Raw genomic sequence first — 16736 nt, 5'->3', positions numbered from 1 at the left:
ATTTCCCTGGAATTCTCATAAGGCCATCTCTCCATGCAAAAGGGTGCTACCCCGCTTATTACTTGAGCGGGGGGGTTTAGGAGACTGTTGCTGTGATGTTGATTGATTGAGTAGGCGCAAGAATTGGAGGAAAACCTATTAATGCCCTCTAAGAAATCCTTCACTACTGGTATTTTAAAGAAAGATGTTTGTGAAGGAGATTTCCTACATGAAGTAATCGCTGAAAGGTGTACCTGAACAGATACAAATTAGAAGGCAGATCTTGCTAGATGTAAAAGGTATGGATTAATCACCTCTGCAAGGCATCTACTAGGGTTGTAGCTATTTTATACGCAAAAGATGCTTCTAATAGGGTTATAACTATTTTGTATCATATGATGTAGAATCTCTTCCAGTTAAATGCACATGATGTTCTAGTGGGAGGTCTCTTCACTTTTTTCAAAATCACCATACAGTCTTGTAGATGATCTGAATGTCCTTACGGCAAGAACTCAAGAGCCAAGCCATTCAACTCCACAATGGTTGGTTGGGGTGTATGATCTGCACCCTGAACTTGTACATGATATATGCATGGTAGCTTCGTGTGTGGCCTCTGATAAGTGAAGATCTGTGAATCATTACTGGTGTGTCCATACTGAGGGCTATGTGTTTTCTTTCTCTAGAGTATCACACCTTGATCAATACAATTTGAATCAGTGGAATGGGGCAAAAGTAATACAGAGTCCTCTCGCCAAAAGCCATTTCCAAATGGCGTGAGCATCCAGAGACAATGGTCTTGAATGTGTTTCTTTCTGCTTATTTAGACAATATACTGTGGTTGTACTGTCCATCTGAACAAGAAGGGTATTCATCCTGAACAATAGGAAGAATGATTTCAGAGATAAATGGGCAGCTCTTAACTTAAAAGTTTGATATGGAGGAATTTTTCCTTCTCTGATGCTGCAACCTGGTCCATGTGAGCACCCTAACATAGTAGTGATGCACCTGTCACTGCTGTCTGTGGTGGAATGACTTTCTGAAATGGTTGGTTGCTCGACACAATCAAGAAAATTACTGGAGTGCTTCTTGGAATAGTGTTAATTTTTCCTCCCAGCTTCCCAATTTTGGGTTCTATTGGTCTTCCAGGAACTGCTGTAATAGTCTCAAATACAGTCTGCCATTCAGAACTAGATAGACATACGAAGCCATTGACCCTACTAATGAAGAAATCTGCACAGCAGTTGGACAGAGTATTTGCTTCAGACTGCAACATTTCTTTCATACAGAAGCAAGGCTCCCCTCTGAAAGATACACTTTTACCGCTTTGGTTTTTAATGTTGCTCCCAAGTTGTGAATCCTTTGCACTGGAATAACTGTGGCTTTCTGTAAGTTGATTCTTAACCTTGGACTTTGCATGATCTCAGCTGCTGGTCTTAAATACCTCAATACTAGGTCTGAAAATGCAGCTTTTAATAACCAACTGTCTACGAATTAGTAGATGAAGATCTTTAGTTTTTTGAGTTATGTAGCCACCACTTGTAGGAAAGTACCATCTTGCCTGGCATATTACCCCCATTTTCACTGTATGTATGTTTGTTTTAGCCCTTGTGTCACTGGGATTCTGCCAGGCAGGACCCCAGTGCTCATAGTATGTGCCCTGTATGTGTTCCCTGTGTGGTGCCTAACTGTATCACTGAGGCTCTGCTAACCAGAACCTCAGTAGTTATGCTCTCTCTGCTTTCTAAATTTGTCACTGCAGGCTAGTGACTAAATTTACCAATTCTCATTGGCACACTGGTACACCCATATAATTCCCTTGTATATGGTACTGAGGTACCCAGGGTATTGGGGTTCCAGGAGAGCCCTATTGGGCTGCAGCATTTCTTTTGCCACCCATAGGGAGCTCAGACAATTCTTACACAACCCTGCCACTGCAGCCTGAGAGAAATAACATCCACGTTATTTCACAGCCATTTTTCATTGCACATAAGTAACTTATAAGTCACCTATATGTCTAACCCTCACTTAGTGAAGGTTGGGTGCCAAGTTACTTAGTGTGTGGGCACCCTGGCACTAGCCAAGGTGCCCCCACATTGTTCAGGGCAAATTCCCCGAACTTTGTGAGTGCGGGCACACCATTACACGCGTGCACTATACATAGGTCATTACCTATGTATAGCGTCACAATAGTAACTCCGAACATTGCCATGTAACATGTCTAAGATCATGGAATTGTCACCCCAATACCATTCTGGTATTGGGGGGGGACAATTCCATGATCCCCCGGGTCTCTAGCACAGAACCCAGGTGCTGCCAAACTGACTTTCAGGGGTTTCCACTGCAGCTGCTGCTGCTGCGAACCCCTCAGACAGGATTCTGCACTCCTGGGGTCTGGGCAGCCACAGCCCAGGAAGGCAGAACAAAGGATTTCCTCACCCTCTCCCTTTGGAAATAGGTGTGAAGGGCTGGGGAGGAGTAGCCTCCCCCAGCCTCTGGAAATGTTTTGAGGAGCACAGATGGTGCCCATCTCTGCATAAGCCAGTCTACACCGGTTCAGGGATCCCCCAGCCCTGCTCTGGCGCGAAACTGGACAAAGGAAAGGGGAGTGACCACTCCCCTGACCGGTACCTCTCAGGGGAGGTGCCCAGAGCTCCTCCAGTGTGTCCCAAACCTCTGCCATCTTGAATTCAGAGGTGTTGGGGGCACACTGGACTGCCCTGAGTGGCCAGTGCCAGCAGGTGACATCAGAGACCCCCTCTGATAGGCTCTTACCTCTCTTGGTAGCCAATCCTCCTTTCTTGGTAGCCAAACCTCCTTTTCTGGCTATTTAGGGTCTCTCCTCTGGGGTATTCTTCAGATAACGAATGCAAGAGCTCACCAGAGTTCCTCTGCACTTCCCTCTTCGACTTCTGCCAAGGATCGACCGCTGACTGCTCTAGGACGCCTGCAAAACCACTACAAAGTTGAAAGAAGACTACCAGCAACATTGTAGCGCCTCATCCTGCAGATTTCTCGACTGTTTCCTGGTGGTGCATGCTCAGGGGGGTCATCTGCCTTCACCCTGTACTGGAAGCAAAGAAGAAATCTCCCGTGGGTCTACGGAATCTTCCCCCTGCTAACGCAGGCACCAAAACACTGCATCACCGGTCCTCTGGGTCCCCTCTCATCCTGACGAGCGTGGGCCCTGGAACGCAGGCGCTATATCCAAGTGACTCCTACAGTCCAGTGATCCTTCAGTCCAAGTTTGGTGGAGGTAAGTCCTTGCCTCCCCACGCTAGACTGCAAACCTGTGTACTGCGTGATTTACAGCTGCTCCAGCTTCTGTGCACTTCTCCAAGGATTCCTTTATGCACAGCCTAGCCTGGGTCCCCAGCACTCCGTCCTGCAGTGCTCAACCCTCTGAGTTGGGCTGCGACGTTGTGGGAATCTCCTTTGTGACTCTGAGCCAGCTCCGGTTCACAAATCTTCTAAGTGCCTGCTCCGGTACTTCTGCGGGTGCTGCCTGCTTCTGTGGGGGCTCTCTGAGTTGCTGAGCGCCTTCTCTCTGTCTCCTCCTCCAAGGGGCGACATCCTGGTCCTTCCTGGCCCCAGCAGCACCCAAAAACCTCTACCGCGACCCTTGCAGCTAGCACGGCTTGTTTGCGGTATTTCTGTGTGGAAACACTTCTGCGACCTCCAGCACGCCGTGGGACATCTTCCATCCAAAGGAGAAGTTCCTAGCTCTCTTCGTTGTTGCAGAATCCTAAGCTTCTTCCATCCGGAGGCAGCCTTCTTGCACCTTCATCCGGGGTTTCCTGGGCTCCTGCCCCCCCGGACACTATCGCGACTCTTGGACATGGTCCCTTTGACTTGCAGGTCCTCAGGTCCAGGAATCCGTCTTCAGTGCTTTGCTGGTGTTTGTGGTTCTTGCAGAATCCCCCTATCACGACTATTGTGTCCTTTTGGGGTAGTAGGTGTACTTTAATCCTACTTTTCAGGGTCTTGGGGTGGGGTATCTTGGACACCCTGACTGTTTTCTTACAGTCCCAGTGACCCTCTACAAGCTCCCATAAGTCTGGGGTCCATTTGTGATTCGCATTCCACTTTTGGAGTATATGGTTTGTGTTGCCCCTAGACCTATGTTGACCTTTTGCATCCTATTGTAATTCTACACTGTTTGCATTACTTTTCTTACTATTACTTACCTGTTTTGGGTTTGTGTACATATGACTTGTGTATATTACTTACCTTCTAACTGAGGGTACTCACTGAGATACTGTTGGCATATTGTCATAAAAATAAAGTACCTTTATTTTTAGTACTTCTGTGTATTGTGTTTTCTTATGATATTGTGCTATATGATATAAGTGGTATAGTAGGAGCTTTGCATGTCTCCTAGTTCAGCCTAAGCTGCTTTGCCACAGCTACCTTCTATCAGCCTAAGCTGCTAGAAACACCTCTATTCTACTAATAAGGGATAACTGGACCTGTCATAGGGTGTAAGTACCACAAGGTACCCACTATAAGCCGGGCCAGCCTCCTACATTGGTGGCAGCGGTGGGATAAGTACTTGCAACTGCTTCACCACTTTGTCATTTGGTACTTTTCATAAGAGAATCATATACCAAATAGTTCAGTATACGTACACTTAACCAAAAAAGTTTACTTGTCTATTCTAAAACTTTTAACAAAGTTCTGAAAAGTTTTTGAAAACTTCTAAAAGTTTTCCCAAAGTTTGAAAACGTTTTTTTCTCTGTACTTTCTAAAGTCCTAAAACGTTTTCTTTCTCACTATCCTTAAACCTATACTATCATGACTGTTGTAGAGCCCACTCCCAAAACTGTTAATGCAACATGTGAGAGTTTAAACTACAAAGGTTTAAGGGGTCTCTGCCTGGATAGAGGTTTGAGTATAGGAAAGAATCCTACAAAAGAGTTTCTCTTTAACATGCTTGTTGTGGATGACCAGTACCAGTCTGGACCATCACATGAGAGGTTAGAAAATGGGGAAGCTTCCAAGTCTGACTCAGGGGAGTTCCTTGAGAAAGCTGGGGAGGGTTCTTACAAGGGCCTGCCCCCTAGCAGGACACCTAGTGAAGCTGGTAGTGATAGAGGCTCCCACAACAGTAGGGCATCTTTTATCCCTAGAGGCCAGGTTACCAGGATCCAGACAGTTAGGGACAGGTCCCCTTCTGAAACTTCCCACATTTCCTCTGTGTCAAAGCATTCCCAACCCACCCACCCTGAGGATAACTTGTTAGAAGGGGAACTCAAAAAGTTGAGGGTTGAAGAGACCAGACGGAAGCTTAAACAGCAGCAGCTGGCCTTAGATAGGGAATCCCTAGACATAGAGAGTGAAAGAGAGAGGTTGGGGTTAGTTCCCCATTGTGAGAAAGTAGCCTCTTTCTAGCCTTGTTACCCCCCACTTTTGGCCTGTTTGTGAGTATATGCCAGGGTGTTTTCACTGTCTCACTGGGATCCTGCTAGCCAGGGCCCCAGTGCTCATAAGTTTGTGGCCTATATGTATGTGTTCCCTGTGTGATGCCTAACTGTCTCACTGAGGCTCTGCTAACAGGCTAGTGACCAATTTCACCAATTCACATTGGCATACTGGAACACCCTTATAATTCCCTAGTATATGGTACTAAGGTACCCAGGGTACTGGGGTCCCAGGAGATCTCTATGGGCTGCAGCATTTCTTTTGCCACCCATAGGGAGATCTGACAATTCATACACAGGCCTGCCAGAGCAGCCTGAGTGAAATAACGTCCACGTTATTTCACAGCCTTTTACCACTGCACTTAAGTAACTTATAAGTCACCTATATGTCTAACCTTCACCTGGTGAAGGTTGGGTGCAAAGTTACTTAGGGGGTTATTACAACTTTGGAGGAGGTGTTAATCCGTCCCAAAAGTGACGGTAAAGTGACGGATATACCACAAGCCGTATTACGAGTCCATTATATCCTATGGAACTCGTAATACGGCTGGTGGTATATCCGTCACTTTTGGGACGGATTAACACCTCCTCCAAAGTTGTAATAACCCCCTTAGGGTGTGGGCACCCTGGCACTAGCCAAGGTGCCCCCACATCGTTCAGGGCAAATTCCCCGGACTTTGTGAGTGCGGGGACACCATGACACGCGTGCACTATACATAGGTCACTACCTATGTATAGCGTCACAATGGTAACTCCGAACATGGCCATGTAACATGTCTAAGATCATGGAATTGTCACCCCAATGCCATTCTGTCATTGGGGAGACAATTCCATGATCCCCCGGGTCTCTAGCACAGAACCCGGGTACTGCCAAACTGCCTTTCCGGGGTCTCCACTGCAGCTGCTGCAGCTGCCAACCCCTCAGACAGGTTTCTGCCCTCCTGGGGTCCAGGCAGCCCTGGCCCAGGAAGGCAGAACAAAGGATTTCCTCTGAGAGAGACTGCATAATTGGTCCTCTGGGTCCCCTCTCATCCTGATTAGCGTGGTCCCTGGAACACAGGCCCTATATCCAAGTGACTCCCACAGTCCAGTGATCTTTCAGTCCAAGTTTGGTGGAGGTAAGTCCTTGCCTCCCCACGCTAGACTGCAAACCTATGTACTGCGTGATTTGCAGCTGCTTCGGCTTCTGTGCACTTGTCCAAGGATTCCTTTGTGCACAGCCTAGCCTGGGTCCCCAGCACTCCGTCCTGCAGTGCTCAACCCTCTGAGTTGGACCCCAACGTCGTGGGACCCTCCTTTGTGACTCTGAGCCAGCTCCGGTTCACAAATCTTCCAAGTGCCTGTTTGGGTACTTCTGCGGGTGCTGCCTGCTTCTGTGGGGGCTCTCTGAGTTGCTGAGCGCCCCCTCTGTCTTCTCCTCCAAGGGGCGACATCCTGGTCCTTCCTGGTCCCCAGCAGCACCCAAAAACCTCTACCGCGACCCTTGCAGGTAGCAAGGCTTGTTTGCGGTATTTCTGCGTGGGAACACTTCTGTAACCTCCAGCATGCCGTGGGACATCTTCCATCGAAAGGAGAAGTGCCTAGCCCTTTTAGTTGTTGCAGAATCTTTGGCTTCTTCCACCCGGAGGCAGCCCTTTTGCACCTTCATCCGGGGTTTAGTGGGCATCTGCCCCCCTGGACACTTTTGTGACTCTTGGACTTGGTCCCCTTGCCTTGCAGGTCCTCAGGTCCAGAAATATGTCTTCAGTGCTTTGCTGGTGTTTGTGGTTCTTGCAAAATCCCCCTATCACGACTATTGTGTCCTTTTAGGGTAGTAGGGGTACTTTACTCCTACTTTTCAGGGTCTTGGGGTGGGGTATGTTGGACACCCTGACTGTTTTCTTACAGTCCCAGCGACCCTCTACAAGCTCCCATAGGTCTGGGGTCCATTCGTGATTCGCATTCCACTTTTGGAGTATATGGTTTTTGTTGCCCCTAGACCTATGTACACCTATTGCATCCTATTGTAATTCTACACTGTTTGCATTACTTTTCTTACTATTACTTACCTGTTTTAAGTTTGTGTACATATGACTTGTGTATATTACTTACCTTTTAACTGAGGGTACTCACTGAGATACTGTTGGCATATTGTCATAAAAATAAAGTACCTTTATTTTTAGTAACTCTGAGTATTGCGTTTTCTTATGATATTGTGCTATAGGATATAAGTGGTATAGTAGGAGTTTTGCACGTCTCCTAGTTCAGCCTAAGCTGCTTTGCCATAGCTACCTTCTATCAGCCTAAGCTGCTAGAAACACCTCTATTCTACTAATAAGGGATAACTGGACCTGGCACAGGGTGCAAGTACCAAAAGGTACCCACTATAAGCCAGGCCAGCCACCTACACAACTGCCATGCACTTTGAAAAAAGTTAAAGGAACCAACTTTCGATTAGAAGGAAGAGCTACGAATTGGTAACAATATTTTCCTACCACAAATCTTACAAACATTCTGTGATCCTGTTGTGTTTGTTTATGATGGCAATGTGAAGGTAGGCATCATGTAGAACTATGGCACAAATTCAGTCTCCTTGATTTAACTGTGGGGAAAATGTGGTGTAATACCAAGATCCTGAACTTACCTTTCTTTATCTGTTTGTTTGTCTTAGATCGAGCATGGGTCTGAATATTTATTTCAGTCCTTTTTTATGTACCAAAAGGTAATAAGTATGATTTTCTGTCCTTTTTTGGTGAGACAGAACTTCCATCACCACAAGATTCTGAGGTAAGGTGTTCGCTTGCTTTTTGAAGCAAAGTCTGATGAAGTTGGAAGGAAATCTTTTGTGGTACAGATGGTTGAGGAGACCAATAGTAAATAACTATTCCAAAATGAAATTAAATCCATTTCTCTCTTGTTATATTCTGCCACTCATGCACATGATTTGTGATACTTCCCCCACAAATATTACTTATGTCCCCTTTTTATTAAGTCCAACATTAGGAAGTGCAAAGGATCTGAAGCTCTTTGCATCAGACAAGATGACAAAAACAGCTCTGGCTGTTTAGTCCTACATCTATGCAGCCTGGAAATCAATAGCAGAAACCTAGAAAAACTATGTTCTTTGAAAGACAACTCTTGAACATAAAAGCTCAGATGGGCTGGGAAACCAAACGATTCCCAGGAAAGCTACTAGCCCAGACCCAGCATTTCCTAACGTTCCTATTAAACCTAAATCAAGAATCTGTTACTAACGTAACAAACGTTTTCATGGTCTAACACAGTAATAATCTATAATTGTGGTGTACTGAGTTAATGCACTGGAAAGAGCACAGCTTTTATGGGGACAGTGCGAAAATGTTATGTGCACAAAAGGGATCCTACAGAGGGCACATGCTTTGTACCTGCATCTCTTCCACGAAAAATATTTGCAATACTATTTGCTTGCACTAGTATATTCAAATTCCCTCTTTCGATTTCACCGGACACCCTCGCAGACCCATAACATATGTATGTTCATTTTTCTTCTGTAGTAAAAAAACTTCTTGGGGTTTGTTCCATGTTTGTCTCAACAGAGATGGTTCCTTTTTTTATTTTTTTTTAAGCCAGTTGTAATAGCCAACCAAATGCTAAATACTCAGGGAAATGCCAAAGCACCAGCACTTTAACTGAGAAAGTCAACCTCCAATTTACAAACCCAGTGTTTTGCTTGCAAGTTCAGGGCTCATACATACAGAATTAACCTAATGGTAAAGCCATCCTTAACCCCCTGGGTGCCCAGGACGAGCTGGTCTCGCCCTCGGCCATGGTTGCCTGCTGCCGAGGACGAGACCAGCTCGTCCTGCTATGGGCCCTGTCAGCGCACATTCGTGTGCACACGGCATTAGAGGCCTACCCCTCCAGAGGAGAAATGCAAAAGCATTTCTCCCAGATACGTGGAGGGGGCGAGAGAGGCATGAAATTAGAGTAAAGGCCTTTCCTAAGGGGCGTAGAAAGCCCACCAGGACCAGGGAAGATTTTTTTTTTCAAAATAAGAGGGTGGGGGTATGGCCACACCCCTACCCCAAATAAATGGGCCAAAGTTGTTCTGTCCACCAGTGGGCTGATGGGGCAATTACCCCGATCCACACCCTGGTGGGGGGCAGAAAGTCTACTAGATGCCAGGGAATAAAAAAATAAAAAATAGTGGGAGTAGTGGCTACGAACTAGTATGGGCCTGGTTATGCCCCAACTGAAGGGGGTAATAGTCTTGCAGCTCTGCACCCACACACAAACATCCCACGGCAAGCAAGAGGAGATTTGATTATTTTGGGTTTTGGTTTTACATTTGGGCCATGAGAGCTTGGCTAACTCTCAAAATCGTCCCACTTGGAATAGCGAGGGCTGCACTTTTTGAACTTTGGGACGATGCCATGTAGAAAAATCCACAAGACTTAGGCACATCTGAAAACTAAACATCTGGGTGACTCCAGGGTGGTGTGCTTCACAAGCACCACACCATATTCTTACCCACAATGCCTTGCAAACCTCCAACTTTGCTGGAAATCACACATTTTCCCCACATTTTTGTGATGGAACCTTCTGGAATCTGCAGGAATCCACAAAATTCCTACCACCCAGCATTGTCTCATCAATACCGATAAAAATTCTGCCCCATTTGTCAGCCTTATATATATATATTTTTTTTCAAACTGCACTTTTGGACCCGCTTTGGTGCCCCCTCAATTTCGACATGGTTTTGGCCCACCTACACAAGTGAGGTATCATTTTTACTGGGAGGCTGAGGGGAACGTTGGGTGATAGGAAATTTGTCCCGGTGCGGTGATCCCACACAGAAATGTGGGAAAAATTTGATTTTTTAGCTGGATTTGAGGTTTGCTGAGGATTCTGGGTAAGAAAATACTAGGGGATCCAAGCAAGTCACACCTCCCTGGACTCTCTTGGGTGTCTAGTTTTCAGAAATGTCTAGGATTGGTAGGTTTCCCTCTACGGCTGCTGAGCCCAAGACCAAAAACTCAGGTGCCCCTCCAGCAAAACCAGGTAGTTTTGTATTTGATAATTTTAATGTGTTCAGATAGCGTTTTGGGGCATTTCCTTTCATGGACACTAGGCCTACCCACACAAGTGAGCTACCATTGTTATCGGGAGACTTGGAAGAACGCTGGCTGGAAGGGAATTTGTGGCTCTTTTTGGCCAAATTTTGAGGTCTGCAAAGGATTCTGAGTAAAAGAACCTGGTGAGATCCCCACAAGTCACCCCATCTAGGATTCCCCTAGGTGTGTAGTTTTAAAAAATGCGCAGGACTGTTAGGTGTCCCTGTGTGCAGGCTGAGCTAGAGGCCAAAATCCACAGCGAGGCACTTTCCAAAAAAAACATGTCAGTTTTCAATGTAAAAATGTGATGTGTCCATGTTGCGTGGATTAGGCCTAAGCACACAAGTGAGGTATTTTTATCAGGAGACTTGGGGGAACACAGAATAGCATAACAAGTGTTATTGCACCCTTGTCTTTCTCTACATTTTTTCTTTCCAAACGTAAGACAGTGTGTAAAAAAAGACATCTATTTGAGAAATGCAATTCACATGCTAGTATGGGGACCGCCAGAATTCAGAGATGTGCAAATAACCACTGCTTCGCAACACCTTATCTTGTGCTCATTTTGGAAATACAAAGGTTTTCTTGATACATATTTTTCACTCTTTATATTTCACCAAATGAATTGCTGTATACCCGGTATAGAATGAAAACCCATTGCAAGGTGCAGCTCATTTATTGGCTCTGGGTACCTAGGGTTCTTGATGAACCTACAAGCCCTATATATCCCCACAGCCAGAACAGTCCAGCAGAAGTAACGGTACATTGCTTTAAAAAATCTGACATCGCAGGAAAAAGTTACAGATTAAAACGTGGAGAGAAACAGCAGTTTTTTCCACCTCAATTTCAATATTTTTTTTATTTTAGCAGTTATTTTCTGTAGGAAAACCTTGTATGAGCTACACAAATGATCCCTTGCTAAATTCAGAATTTTGCCTCTTTTCAGAAATGTTTAGCTTTCCGGGATCCAGCATTGGTTTCACACCCATTTCTGTCACTAACTGGAAGGAGGCTATAAGCACAAAAAAAGTAAAAATGGGGTTTGCCCTAGTAAAATGCAAAAATTGTGTTAAAAATGTGGTTTTCTGATTCAATTCTGCCTGCTCCTCAAAGCTGGGAAGCCAGTGATTTTAGCACCGCAAACGCTTTGTTGTTGTCATTTTCAGGGGAAAAAAAACACAAGCATTCTTCTGCAGCCCTTTTTTCCCATTTAAAAAAAAACAAAAAACGAAATGTTCGCTGTATTTTGGCTAATTTCTTGGTCTCCTTCAGGGGAACCCACAAACTCTGGGTACCTTTAGAATTCCTAGGATGTTGGAAAAAAGGACGCAATTTTGGCGTGGGTAGCTTATGTGGCAAAAAGGTTTTGAGGGCCTAATGGCGAACTGCCCCAAATAGCCCAAAAAAGGCCTGGCACCTGAGGGGGAAAAGGCCTGGCAGCAAAGGGGTCCAAGGGGTAAGGTTTTCATCAATTAGAGCAACGGCTACCCCCGAGGGATTAACATCAAGGGTTGCACTAACACACCGAGCCCCACAGGAGAAAGCTAACTCCTTTATGAGCCCCTAGTGCAATAACTTATTGATCCCTGTGGGATTAAACCTACGGAACTGTCTATGTGCATTTGCACTTTATGTTCTTAGCACTTTATCATAAAATGAAATGTATGGCCCTTTTGTAGTACTTTATCAAAGAAAGCCCTTTCTTCAGTTTACATATAGTGATCTTGCGTTGACTGGTTGCAGGGCTATTATCGAAGGAAGCACAAATGCATTTGCACTTAATCTGGGTCTTTTAAAGAGGACTTGACCCTTTGTGTGGCAAACACTGGGGGTTATAGTCTCAAAAGTAGGTTGAACGCACTTGCACTTTAAACATTAGAGTATTTTAAAGTGCCCTTCAGCATTATTTGGCTTTAAATTAAGCATCCTTTGTCTAATATTGACAAAGCAACAACATATTACCATTTTTTCCCAATTACACTTAATTGGCAGAAACCGCCTGTACTGGCAACCTAGTGAAAGTTGGAGAATAAATTATGTATGAATTACACATTTTTTATTTCACGACCACAATTTCAACTGTTTTTTAACTGCCTCTTTTTTAACCATACCATGCACTTAGCACCCCAAAGCGTAATGTACAGGTTAGGCCTACAGCTCAGCTGAAGATTTTTAATAATAAAAATTGTGAAACTATAACTTGGTTATGTAACCAATTACAACCATAATTTTCAAAATTGCTGAATCTATTGGACTATCTGTATTTTTATTTCACGTGATCTCAAAAGTCAAATGTGAATTTTAGCGTAATCATTGTGTTTTAATCTGTGTTATTAATTGTAATGGCCGTCATGGCTGAAAACGAAAAGGCTATTTACCTTCAGTAAAGCCTCACAGAGACATATTCTAGTTGCAGATTCCTTACCTTGTGAATTTTCCCCAGGCATCAGTCTGGATCCAGAGATTTTTCTTTAGCAGTACCCATAGCGTCGACTGGCTCCGGGTCCTATTTAGGCACCACCCGGATAGGCTGACGTCAGTTTCTTTTCACTACTTTTCACGCCAGAAGTGCAGGGACAGGAAGAACACTGACCACTGGTGCTTCACAACTAAGGCCCTAAACAGAATTGTTAATGGAAATCAGTTCGTAGAGCGTGGAGGCTGGGTGGTTTGGTAAGGAATCTGCAACAAGAATATGTCTCTACCAGATAAGGCATTACCAAAGGTTAGTAACGTATTCATCTGATAGAGACTACTAGTTGCGGATTTCTTACCTTGTGAATAGATACCCAAGCAATAACATCCCCGGAGGTGGGTCTCTTGAGCAAGATCAAACTAGAAAGTCCTGCAGGAATGAACGGGTAAAGTACCCGTCCCTACAGACCTGACTGTCCAGGCAGTAGTGTTTGGTGAACATGTGCAAGGATGCCCACATTGCCGCCTGACAGATACCAAGGACTGGAAATCAGCATGCTAATACAGTGTTCACAGCTGTAGTTCGAATAGAATGAGCATGGAAACCTTCAGGTGTTTGCTTCTTTGCCAGTGCATAGCAGAATCTAATACAGAGTATGACCCATCGGAAGACAGTCCAATTCTGCACTTGCAGAGCTTTCTTCGCACCCACATAACTGACAAAGAGTTGAATGCCCACCTAAAACTCTTTCGTATGATCAAGGTAGAACAACAACGTTTTTTTGGGGTCCTTGAGGTGGAGTCTCTCCTCCCCCTTAGAAAGAGTATGTAAAAAGTAGGCAAGGTGATGGGTTGGTCTACTTGAAAGGGCATGACCACTTTTGGCAAAAAGGAATCCCAAGTGGGAAGCACCACTTTGTCAGGGTAGATAGAAAGGTAAGGCGGTTTTAGATGACAATGCCTGCAGCTCACTCACCCAGTGGGCAGATGTAACAGTCACAAGGAAGGCTGTCTTTAACGTTGGAAGCCCGAGAGGACAATTGTGAAGAGGCTTAAAAGGAGCACACGTGAGGAATGTCAGAACCAAATTCAAATCCCATTGGGGCATAATGAATGTCGATGGAGGAAACATATGAGTAAGGCCTTTAAGGAACCTTTTTACAATTGGAGACTTAAAGTAGGAAGGTTTTTCAGACAACCTCAAAAATGCAGAGTAAGCAGATACGTAACCTTTGAGAGTGCCCATAGCAGAGCCCTGCAGGGCCAAAGAAAGTCTAAACAAGAGAATGTGAGAAAGAGGGGTAGAAAAGGGGTCAACAGATTTGTCCGCGCACTGTGCTACATATTTTTTCCAACGATTGGCATATATCGTTTTGGTGGAAGGACGCCTGGCTGCCAAGGTAACATTACAGACTTTAGAAAGAAGGTCAAAAGCTGTCAACTGCTGCCGCTCAATTTCCCAGCAAAAAGGCAGAGACTCGACGAGTTCAGGTGGAGAACCCTTCTCTGCTGCTGCAACAGAAGATCTTCCCTAAGGGGCAGTCTGATCAGAGGATCAATGGTCATACTCAATAGCTCAGGATACCAGACTCTTCATGCCCAGTCTGGAGCTACAAGGATTACTTTGGTGCAGTCGTTCTTGATCTTCTTGAGAGCTTTGGGCAGAAGTTGAAGGGGCAAAAAGGTGCACAGTTGGCCTAAGGTCTACTTGAGATGAAGAGGGTCGCTGAGCGATTGGCCCCTTGGAAATTCCAACGTGCAATACCACTGATATTGCGCGTTTTCTTTGGAGGAGAACAGATCTAACCAAGGCTCTCCCCACTGCTCAACGAGACCATGTGCCACCTCTGGATGGGGATGTCCTTTGTGATTGGCTAGGCATTGTTGGCTGAGGTTGTCTGCTCTGACTTTCAGATGCCCATCCGGCTCAACGTCAGAATCAGCAATGAGGATGGGGTGGCACTGCCTGCGCAGCGCTGATGTTGGAACTGGCGCGGGGGAAGGTCAAAGTGGTATGAACAGCGCTGGTTCAGATCCAGGAATGGATCTATGAGTGTTCCTCGGAGCTGAGGTCGAAGCTGCCGGTGCAGAACACGAAAGGGCCCCATCTGACACCGCAGGGCCCGCAGTCTCACCAGTGGAGTCAGACTGCCCAAAGATGAGGTGCATGGCCTCATAAAACTCTTTAAGCTGGGAAGAGTAGCTCATGCTCCCCTGAAACCCAGGGAAGCGCAAAGTCAGCCCAGACGCAGTCTCCGTAGATGGAGGCCTTGAGCGACAACCCTCCCACTCCCTTGCCTCATTGGCCGACAGACAAGGAAGTCAAAGAACATTTTGCCACCTTCTTATGCCTCGACTTACCGGAACGTCTGGAGGACTTGGAGGGGGATGAAGAAGATGGGGGGGCTCCACGACTGATCTCAAGACCTTCCTCTTGATCTGTAGCATTCAGCAACAATATATTTGAAGAAAGGTGATATAAATTTATGTAAAAGCTGTCTAATGTTTATGGAACTGTCACTGTTAACTTGCACTAGTCTCCTCAATCTCTTTCCACTGTAGACACTCTTAAAGTGATAGTTTAGGGCCTCATTAAGTGTCTGGGGGTCAGAAAAGGTGACTGCCAGACTCGTGGTGAGGACACTGCTGCGGGGCTGGCGATCTCCCCGCCAGACCTATTACAAGGTTTCCACTGGCTTGCCGGCAGAAACCTTGGTCATCACAGTGGAAACTGTGTGGCGGCATTAGTCTTGGATCCACATGGAGCATAGGGGACCGCCAGCACCATTAGAATGTGAGCTGTCTGCAAAGCAGATAGGGCGCATTCTGATGGTGACTTGGGAGGTGGGGGGTGGGGCTGTCAGCCCGGCACTGGCTTCCTACCAGCTGTTTCATGGCGGGATCCCCGCCATGAAAAGGCTGGCGAAAAGTGGGGTTGTTTTCAGCCAGGCGGCTCTGGGCTCAGCTCTGCCCTGGCTGGTTACAACTCTGACTCCTGTCAACCCCTCCGGAACATTGTTCCTGGCCGGAATGTCAGTCCCCTGGCAGGTCCACCCACCAGGGTTGTAATGTGGCGGTCAGACCACCACAGGTGAGGTGGTCCCACCGCCACCGCGAGTCGCCAGCCTCCTAATAAGACCCCTATTCTCTCCAAATCCATACTGACTTTGCTCTGTGATGATTATACAAAAATAGCTACAGCTTCTACACATCAATCTGTAGCATTAATTTGTTTTTCCCAAGGAGAACTGTATTCTTAAGTGCTTTGCAAAATAATAACTTTTGGTAGGTAACAGAACTGCATTAGCTGTCAGTTTGTTAAAAACACAGCACCTCCAGTCAGAAGCTAACAAACAGTTCAACAAGTAATTAAGGAACAGATGACTCTCAATTCTAGACATAAATGTTAATGCCAAGTGAAGTATGTCAATGTAAAATCAGGCATATTTTGTAAAATGATCCTTACCTGTAGCAGATACAACAATGCTGGAGCTAACAAGGTGAGTGGATACAACGACTGGTATGTAGCTAAAGCCAAGAATACAGCACTTAGAATGGCACTGCCTATAAAAAGGTAGAAACCAACATATCTGGTTAATTTAAGGGCATAAATGGTACCCACCTTAAACATTTGGTAATAAAGTAATGAACTGAGTATTTAATACTCAAAATGCTCAGCGACACACATGAAAAAGAAGCTGTAGGATGCTGCTCACATAATAAGCAGGAAGAGCAAGTTTCTTAACTGTAATTCTGTAATGTTTGTTCAGTCTTGAACAATCTGCACACTTTTTAAAAGAGCAAATTCTCTTTGGAGAAAAAATATTTTAAACTAACTTTAACCTACCCATAT

The 16736-nt window shown here is 45.4% G+C and overlaps 1 protein-coding gene across 3 annotated transcripts in view; it reads right to left on the bottom strand.

Annotated features, from left to right (window-relative positions):
* The window catches only part of PIGU (phosphatidylinositol glycan anchor biosynthesis class U), a 205455-nt gene that overhangs the window by 67246 nt on the left and 121473 nt on the right, over window positions 1-16736 (bottom strand). For all 3 annotated transcript variants that reach the window (XM_069243809.1, XM_069243811.1, XM_069243810.1), the window contains one exon: window positions 16350-16447. In XM_069243809.1, the coding sequence (XP_069099910.1) occupies window positions 16350-16447 (98 nt within the window). The remainder of the gene's footprint in view (window positions 1-16349; window positions 16448-16736) is intronic.

This window comes from Pleurodeles waltl, chromosome 7 (genome assembly GCF_031143425.1).
Source record: "Pleurodeles waltl isolate 20211129_DDA chromosome 7, aPleWal1.hap1.20221129, whole genome shotgun sequence".
NCBI lineage: Eukaryota > Metazoa > Chordata > Amphibia > Caudata > Salamandridae > Pleurodeles > Pleurodeles waltl.
This window is presented reverse-complemented; position numbering and strand designations above follow the sequence as displayed.